The 9,158-nt window shown below is 32.6% G+C and overlaps 1 protein-coding gene across 4 annotated transcripts; it reads left to right on the top strand.

The window, feature by feature from the left end:
* Positions 1–1,203: 1,203 nt before the first annotated feature.
* Positions 1,204–8,674, top strand: LOC108692087 (glycerol-3-phosphate dehydrogenase, mitochondrial). Of its 4 annotated transcripts, none has more exons than XM_018200207.1 (12): positions 1,204–1,365; positions 3,340–3,464; positions 3,925–4,081; positions 4,152–4,374; positions 4,451–4,614; positions 4,705–4,817; positions 4,896–5,089; positions 5,606–5,994; positions 6,054–6,304; positions 6,707–7,054; positions 7,153–7,251; positions 7,758–8,674. In XM_018200207.1, the coding sequence occupies exons 2-12, from the start codon at positions 3,378–3,380 to the stop codon at positions 7,890–7,892; spliced, it is 2,160 nt and encodes a 719-aa protein (XP_018055696.1). In that variant the 5' UTR covers positions 1,204–1,365; positions 3,340–3,377; the 3' UTR covers positions 7,893–8,674. The 4 variants fall into 4 exon arrangements, with proteins under 4 accessions (XP_018055696.1, XP_018055694.1, XP_018055693.1 ...); XM_018200205.1 differs by lacking the exon at positions 7,153–7,251 and adding an exon at positions 7,298–7,399 and having other exon boundaries at positions 1,205–1,334; XM_018200204.1 differs by lacking the exon at positions 7,153–7,251 and adding an exon at positions 7,298–7,399 and having other exon boundaries at positions 1,205–1,365.
* The last annotated feature ends 484 nt before the right edge of the window (positions 8,675–9,158 follow it).

Here is a 9,158-nt window from a genome sequence, read left to right as displayed (position 1 = left end):
GATAAATATATATATAATATATATATTTTACAGGCGTTATAGCTATACATGACAATGTATGTCCCTAGAGTTAAGTTTTCGATCGATATAACACACCCAGCGTACGAAACTTTTATGTATATGAACCTTTACACGAATGATAATTCGTGACATACGCGAGTGCCTAACTTGTACAGATATTTGCTGTTAAATAACAAAGAGTATTATTTTGTTTCAACGTGATATGTATTTATACGATATTGCGAACCTGTAGGTGACTTTAATTAACTTGATCGATGATTAATTCAACCGGCAGAATTGCTTCGAGAAAAATTTCCAATCACCCTTGAAAGTTTTTCTTAGAATTCTTTATATAATTTTTCTGAAATTTCCAGAATTTTATCATTTTTATATACATGTGTAAATTTTGAAATATTCTATGTCTCGTATAATTTTCAAAGAAAATTTAACAAATCTGAAGTTGAAGGTATTTTTTTCAGAAATCTTTATTTATATTTAAAATTGAAAATTTTTTAGAAATATAAAAAATTTTTTTCATTGATATATAATATTTGTCTTCAATTTTTTCCATATATTAAATAATTCTATTCACATTTGACAAAATAATACAGATATTAGCAAATTAATCGCTGATTAAGTTAATCGAAGTCTCATCGAAGTTATCCTTGTGCATATTTTTATCAAAGTAGAACTTTAACTTTAATTTCAGTTTGCTAGTTTTTTATTTCTTTCCAATTCTAAGAATGTTCTATCAATATATAGATTAATTTACTTTATTTTGTTTGTACTTTATATAATTTTTAGAACTAGAAAAAAATGCAAAATTAAATTGAGATTAAAGTTAATCTACATTGAAATAGAATTAATTCTTAGAATTTCTCTTCTAAAAAAAGATAATAAACCAAGATTCGAGTAATCTGCATTGATAAAAACAGACGAGAAGCTAATTTATATTGGAAGAAATTAATATTAGAAAAAGATAAAGAATTTGATGGATATTGTATGCCCTCGTTCTTGACTCGAATTCCAATTGATCGACATGACGAATCGACATATTCATAGATCGCTAACGAAGAGATCTCTACGTAAAAATCTGCTGCCGATACGACAGTTCATTAATTGACACTCTCTATTGGTCAGCAGCGGAAACATGACGAACGGTCGCTCTATAGCTATTATATTTTGACGATCGTCGTCGAGTTGCAGCTCAGTCGACATTGGTCGACATTGGCCGTCGGTTGTGGGTTTGTCTGGTGAGAGTATCTGCAGGCAGCAGGAAGAAAATTGAAGATAATGCGCCACGCGGAATCCTAGTGTCAGGCTATCCGTTTGACGTGAGTGAAAGTTGCGTCTCTTTAGCTCGCAGTGAGTATGTCATTCGTCAAAAACCGGTTGCCAATTTAGACTCCGGTTTCCCAATTGCCTTGCCATTTCGATATCAACTAGCAATGTCATTTTTTAGTGAACGATTTTCCTCCCGAATCCTCTCTCGAGACAGTCAACTTACATTCGACTAAAAATATATTCGATTATAAAAACGTCTGGAAACGACAACGCTGAATCATAAGTCTTATAACATGAGAGCCTCGAGACAAGGATTGAATAACGCGTAAGATAAATAATGCGTTATGCGTAATGGGGAATGCAAGTGACATTTCATTTGATAAACTTGGCACGGACATACCGCCGTGAGCGCTCGCAGGCGCTATTTTAACCTGACCTTGCGACATCCCGCCTAGCATTGTGTTCTCATGTTATACGTTATGTCTGCGCGTTTCAAGGTGCTTTGTCTTGTAAGAGCTCCCTTTCCCAAACGAGCCCGAATCGCCGGCTATAGCTCGACCGCCATCGAGTTCTCCACGTGGAAAGATAAGAATTTCGTAACGATACGTTATCTGCCGGAAACATGAATCATACCAATAGTATTACCATTTTATTCCTTTTTTTCAGGTCTGTATGATTCATGCCTATAATACATAGAGACGAGATTTAAAGATCAAGATAGCATCCCGCCAGACAGTCACCAACTGTCGATACCCGGATTCCTATGCACGAGTCGATTACATGATTGTGCCTTTATCGTCTTCCCCCGCATGGTCGTAATCACGTTGAATATCACGCAATCCCATATGTTTCGGTTTTCGGCATCTTATCAGGGTCATTAAACAGATCACTTGTCATTATGCTAGTGATAATAATAATGAATCCCACTTTGCGTTGCGAGTATTTCACGACACAATGCACAATCTTTAAATTATTTATAGATTGCGTATGTTGAATGCGCAGCATATAAGACTATAAAATGCACCAGTTTAGATCTTTCTCAACTGATAAAAAAAAAACAGCTTTGCAACTATTATACAATTTTATATAATTGATTTTTACTTTTAGTTTGCTTATTACACTGTTAGAAATCAAAGGAGCAACCCGATCTCTTTTGAATTAATAAACATTCTGTTATCTTTTACTTCTATGTGTGTCAAAATGTAAATTTATTTCTGTGGGTAATTTTAAAGAAAACAATATTTATATTAATTTAGTAAATAATAAAACTTGAATTAAATTTGATACTTTAGATATGATTAAAAATAATTCAAATTGAATATAATTTGACACTATAAATTTAATAGTGTAGATCAAAATGTATAAACCAATCGAACCAAAAAAATCTTAACAATAGTTGCAAAGTTTTTTTTCTATTGAATGTAACCAATATTTTTAATTAATGTTTTGGCATTTTTAATGTTAATTATTTTACTATGCTTTAGAATTATTCTTTATCTTTTTATTTTCAACTTACTGTTAAAAGCTGCTAAAAGTTCGAAAAAAAAAACGGAGGAAGGGTGTCTTTCAGCGAGATGATCGAAATCAAATCAGTTATCAAAAATTTCCACAACTACAATATATTTTCTTGTTTTTTATAAATTTTTATTAAGCAAGCTTAATTTAAAATTTACCATTCCAAAATTAAGCTGAATGAGTATCATTTAAACAACATCATTATCTTGGATATTTTTCTTTTATTTTTTTTGAAATTAAGATATTTTCTTTTTAGCATTTTGTACTTTGATGAAAAAAAACGTACTTGCTCCAAGTATTTAATAAGCATTTAACAGCATTTACTTCACATTTATATAAAAAAGAAAATGTCAATTTATTCCTCAGCTTTTTTTTATTTATATTACATATTTCTTAATTGTATAAATTATATATTATATAATATATAATTTTAGATATAAGAGAGAGAGAGAGAGAGAGAGAGAGAGAGAGAGAGAGAGAATTCTATCGCCTAGATTTTGTATTCATAATTATATCATCATGCTCTTTTCTGGATTTCAGATTTCCTCAAAAAAATCGAGAGGAACTAGTGATAGACGATGGCGTCGCTCAGATGGTTTGTTGCTGGAGCAAGTGCTGTAGGTGCTGGTACTCTTACTTCGTACTTCCTCTTGCCAGATACCACGGTCAGTATACAACTTAATCAGACATGATCATGAGATGCTTCAAGAGATCTAAGATGCTGAGATTCTTCAAAGATTCCGCATGCACGTCCACTTATTATTATATGTTATATAATGTGATGTGTCCTGTTGAGATATCTGATATATCATATACACTTATTACTCATTTGATGTAACAATGATACAACTTGGAAAAGTTTTCCAAGAAATAAAATTTAGATTTTGAATCATTAAAATATTGCAATATTAATTTTAAAATGCAATTTTTGTATAATAATTGAGTGTAAAGAAATAAATATATGTTTCTTTAAGAACATTTTTCCTTTTTTTCTTTAAAAATATTGTTTCTTTCTTTTTTTTCTTTTTTTTTCAAGCAATTAAAACGATTTTTTAAAATTATATGTTATAACAAATGACATTTTAATGAAAAAATTAAATAAAGTATCTATATACTTGATTGTAGGTACACGCTGAAATGAAGTGGAAACCAAGACCGCCTCGAAGGACTTTACCAACACGAGAAGATCAAGTAAAAACTTTAAAATCGCAAGACTACGACGTTTTAATAATCGGAGGTGGTGCAACGGGAGCAGGATGTGCTCTAGACGCTTGCACACGAGGTACGATCGCTAAATGTCTTCTTTTTTTGCTTGCTCAAGTGAAGCCATATACTTCCACTTTTTTTCGAAGGTCTAAAAACTGCGTTAGTTGAAGCCGATGACTTTGCATCTGGCACATCATCCCGCAGCACGAAGTTAATCCACGGTGGCGTACGATATCTGCAAAAAGCGATCATGCAAGTGGACATCGAGCAATATAGAATGGTGAAAGAAGCACTTCATGAACGTGCATCAATGCTGAAAAACGCACCATATCTAGCACATCCATTGCCTATTATGCTGCCTGTTTACACGTACGTTTATGAATGAGTATAAATAATTCTGATGCTGCATGTTCTTTTTCACATATATTTCTACTATTTTTGTCAGATGGTGGCAAATTCCTTATTACTGGTTTGGCATTAAGATGTACGATCTGGTAGCGGGTAGCAAAACCGTCAAATCATCGTATTATTTGAGTAAATCGAACGCTCTGGAACTTTTTCCAATGCTGAAAGGCGACAAACTAACGGGAGCTATTGTCTATTATGACGGTAGCCATCTTGTTATCTCTCTTTTTATCTCTTTTACAATTTTTATATAGACGAGCTATCTGTCTCTTGAATAAATGTGCTATTTGACAGGCCAACAAGATGATGCTAGGATGAATCTGGCCATTGCTCTAACAGCTTCAAGACACGGCGCAACGGTCGTAAATCATGTTAAAGTAGTCAATTTATTAAAAGGTCTTGACAAGGTAAGTGTCAGGTATTCACAAATATTCGAATGAAAATATGAGAATATTTTATAAAAATATCTTTCCCTGTCCAAAAAGGATGGCAAACGAGTCCTTGTGGGAGCTCACCTTAAAGACGAACTCACGGGAGAGGAATGGGATGTAAAGGCCAAGGCGATAATTAATGCGACTGGTCCCTTCACTGATCATATTAGAAAGATGGACGATCAAAGTGTCCAATCTATCTGCGCTCCGTCTTCTGGCGTTCACATAGTATTGCCAGGATATTACAGGTAAAAAGAACGATGTATTGCTAAAATAACATTAACTCTTTGAAGCTGATGTTAAAATCTGTTATTGACATTGAATTTGTGAGATTCATTTAATATATGTTGATTAAAGGCATTAATTAATTTTAAGGAACCAAAATGACAATTGTAATTTATATAAAAAAAAGAATTAATTCTAAGTTTATTTTAATAAGGCTAATTCAAATTTGTAAATATAACATGAAGAAAATTTAATTGTTTAACATTTTTGGATAAAATGGCAATTGCTGTAATAATAACAAATAATACAAGAAGTAAGAACTAATTTAAATTCATATATAATAATATTTTTTTATTTTCACATTACTTCACAGAGAATGTGAATTATATTTATTTATCAGAATCTTTGTTATCCAAACAATCTCTGTATAAAGAATTTAATAGATTCATCATCAGTTTCGGAGGTTAATAGCATATTGTTAACTTCATTATAATCGATACACCATCGATACACCAACGCTTCTTTTACAATATTTTCAGTCCTGATCAAATGGGTCTACTTGATCCAGCAACGAGTGACGGCCGGGTGATTTTCTTTTTACCATGGCAAAAGCAAACAATTGCAGGAACAACCGATTTGCCTTGCGAGGTAACACACAATCCTCGGCCTACGGAAGACGAGATCATGTTTATTCTGCAGGAAGTGAAAAATTACCTGAACCCAGACGTTGAAGTGCGTCGCGGAGACGTTCTTTCTGCCTGGAGCGGTATTAGGCCGCTCGTTTCCGATCCGAATAAACCGAATACGCAATCACTCGCTAGGAATCATATCGTGCACGTCAGTCCTACAAATCTCATCACAATAGCAGGCGGCAAATGGACAACTTACCGAGCGATGGCTCAAGAAACCATTGACACGGCTATAAAAGGTATATCGGCAGAATTAAACGTAAAATGTTATAAAAGACTCATAAATATTCGTTTAAAGCTTGCGAGCTAAAACCAGAAAGACCCTGCCAGACGGATGGTTTTCTTCTGGAAGGCGCTCAGGGCTGGAGCCCCACAATGTACATTAGATTGGTGCAAGATTTCGGTTTGGAATGCGAGGTCGCGCAACATTTGTCCAAGAGCTATGGAGATCGTGCATTTGCCGTAGCTAAAATGGCCTCGCTTACGGGAAAACGATGGCCTATCATTGGAAAGAAAATTCATCCGGAATTTCCATACATCGATGCTGAAGTAATTGTTCAAAGAACACGCCTACATACTAATCATAGAAAATCGAGTTCTTCTGATGAAATAAATTATTTTTTATATCTAATATAACTTATAATGTAGTGAACAGAAAATATCTCCTAGACATAAGATTTAATAATGGATACTTTTTAACTGCGTATTAAAGGTGTTCTATAAACACAAGTTTTATATTTTTGGTACACCATAGTTCAATTATTCTTGTTATTAAGCCTTGTATGTTATCTTGTTTTTATTTATTATATATCTTTTGTTCACTATATATAAGTTGTATTATATGTGAAAACTAAATCATTTCCGGAATCTCACTTTCCATATAATTAATGCAGGGTCTTTTTGATCTACAATTATATCTTCTCATAAAATATTTTAAATGTTGTATTTCAGATACGCTACGGTGTACGAGAATATGCTAGAACTGCGATCGATATGATTGCACGTCGATTACGACTCGCTTTCCTAAATGTCCAAGCAGCTCAAGAGGCACTGCCAGGTATTGTAGATATCATGGCCGAGGAATTGCATTGGTCGGCAGAGGAGAAGAAGAAGCAGCATCGCGAGGCCAGTGAGTTTCTCGCTCAAGAGATGGGTCAGATGGTGAACCGTGCTTCCCGCGACAAGATTCCTATCAATCTCACCAAGGATGAGATCCAACTTTACATCAAGCGCTTCCGAATTATAGACAAAGATAAGAAAGGATATGTGTCTATCAATGACATTAGACGAGGACTAAAGGTTTGCATATATATATTTCGGCATCTCTCCGGTACCTCTGACATTTTTTTATCTACTTTCTTTAATTATCGATATCCATTAACGTCGCCGATACATAGGTGTTAGGTATACATATGAACCAGGATGAGATGCACAGCTTGTTGAGTGAAATTGATGTTGCTTACAATGGCCAAATGGAATTGTCAGATTACTTGCAGGTAAATCATCAAACATATACTCAATGTATATTCTTTCTCTTCACAGCTCTTTGGAGATAAGGAAGTACCGGGTGATGAACTTCACGAAATTCTGCGTGAAATCGATACCAATATGAACGGTCAAGTTGAATTGGATGAATATCTTCAGGTCTGTGACATTGCGCATAATGCACACAGTCACAGTCGGATTTTTTTTCGCATATTTGTTTTTTCGTTATGCATTATACAATACAATAGTTTTTTTAGAATGATTTCGTTTCTTTTTTAACACTATTATGTGTAGTAATTCCTGATAATTTCTGAATTGACAGAGAAATTAGCAATTAGCAAAATTATCAGTTTGTTGCAATGCTTTGTGTTCTTTTTTTATATTTATTGCATGTGTTATGATGTAATCAAAGTTATTTCATACTATTTTTATAATATAATATTCTTTTAACATTTGCATAAATCATTTTTTTATGCTATATACACATATATAAACTTGTATCATTTTTTATATACAGATGATGTCAGCTATAAAATCTGGTCATGTGGCATATTCACGTTTTGCGCGGATGGCTGAAATGGAGGAAGCACAGCATGAAAAGGAAATACTCAAGAAACAAATAAGCGTCGAGAGATCAGGGGGAGGACTATAAAAAAGTCTACCCTTAGGAATTAGAATTTTGGAATTTTAATTTGACAAGTTTCACTATCACGTATTTATATCTAAGAATATCAGTTTATACGATCGAAATGAAAAGAATCAAACAATCTCTTGCGAAATGAAACTATTACGAATAATATTTTTAAAAAAAGTATATTATAATCTGCAAATGTCTCGAATAATTCGCAACGTACGAGTTTGTGTACGCATGTCCGTCGCGTAGATTTTTATTGGTAAGTAATTGAAGTCAATTACGAGGAAATATTTTAATTTATGTGTAATTTCTCTTTTCATTCTTTGACGTGTACAATTATGGAATATCTATATTACGTACAAGATGCAGCACAATTGCATTCTTTCTATTTGTATATAGTCAATGCCGATGCAATCCTAAATAATACCTAAATTATTATATATTTTTGTTAAATTGAAAAAAATTTCATTGCCTTAATTGAAATTCTGGTAGAGATCAGAAAAATACAAATAGAACGCAATTAAATCTATCAAACATCTTATTCGAGATAATCAGAATTCTGATTCATTTAATCAATTTTGTTTATACTTTTTGTCGCTGCAACTAGAATATTTTTCTCATTGTAGGAGTATAATTTATGTAATGTTGGAATTTTAGCCCTAAATTACCTCTTAAATTGCCTCGATATTTATAATATTTATAGCATTACAATTGTACATTATATATTATTTAACCACTTTCTTGTCAGTACTAGACATTTATTTCCTGCAAAATTGTGAATATAATGTTGCTGTAAGATACGCTTGTAATATCATTTTAAAGAAATTTTTCAATCTGGTCTCTGAAACTAAACCGACAGTGTGAACTACTATCTTTGTATCATTACTAATATGCTAAAATTGTACAAACTACAGATATATCGTGAGAAATCATCAATGTATTATCACTGTAATATGACACAGTGACAAGCACTTGTAATTTATCATCATCATCATTATCATTCATCATCATCATATCAATAAAATCGATAGTAAATAATTTGTAGTACTGTTTTTCCAATTTTTTTTTTGTCAAATATTGGTAACGTGCTACAAATTATCATATATAATTCGACACTCAGCGGTTAGTGTATTTCAGATAAACGTATGACGTATTGAGAAAAGAATTTCCTGATAACTTTATCGTCATGTGGTTAGGAAAGGAATTTTTTAAGAATTTAATTCTAGATAATTTTTTTAGAATAAGCCTAGATCAGAATTTCATTTTATATGTACATTTTATATG

Source organism: Atta colombica, unplaced genomic scaffold (genome assembly GCF_001594045.1).
Source record: "Atta colombica isolate Treedump-2 unplaced genomic scaffold, Acol1.0 scaffold58, whole genome shotgun sequence".
NCBI lineage: Eukaryota > Metazoa > Arthropoda > Insecta > Hymenoptera > Formicidae > Atta > Atta colombica.
This window is presented reverse-complemented; position numbering and strand designations above follow the sequence as displayed.

Coding starts and splice junctions, on each gene's coding strand:
- LOC108692087 (XM_018200205.1), top strand. CDS start 3,378: ATGGCGTCGCTCAGATGGTTTGTTGCTGGAGCAAGTGCTGTAGGTGCT. Junction 4,615..4,704: donor AGCTATTGTCTATTATGACG/GTAGCCATCTTG, acceptor GCTATTTGACAG/GCCAACAAGATGATGCTAGG. Junction 5,995..6,053: donor CATTGACACGGCTATAAAAG/GTATATCGGCAG, acceptor ATTCGTTTAAAG/CTTGCGAGCTAAAACCAGAA.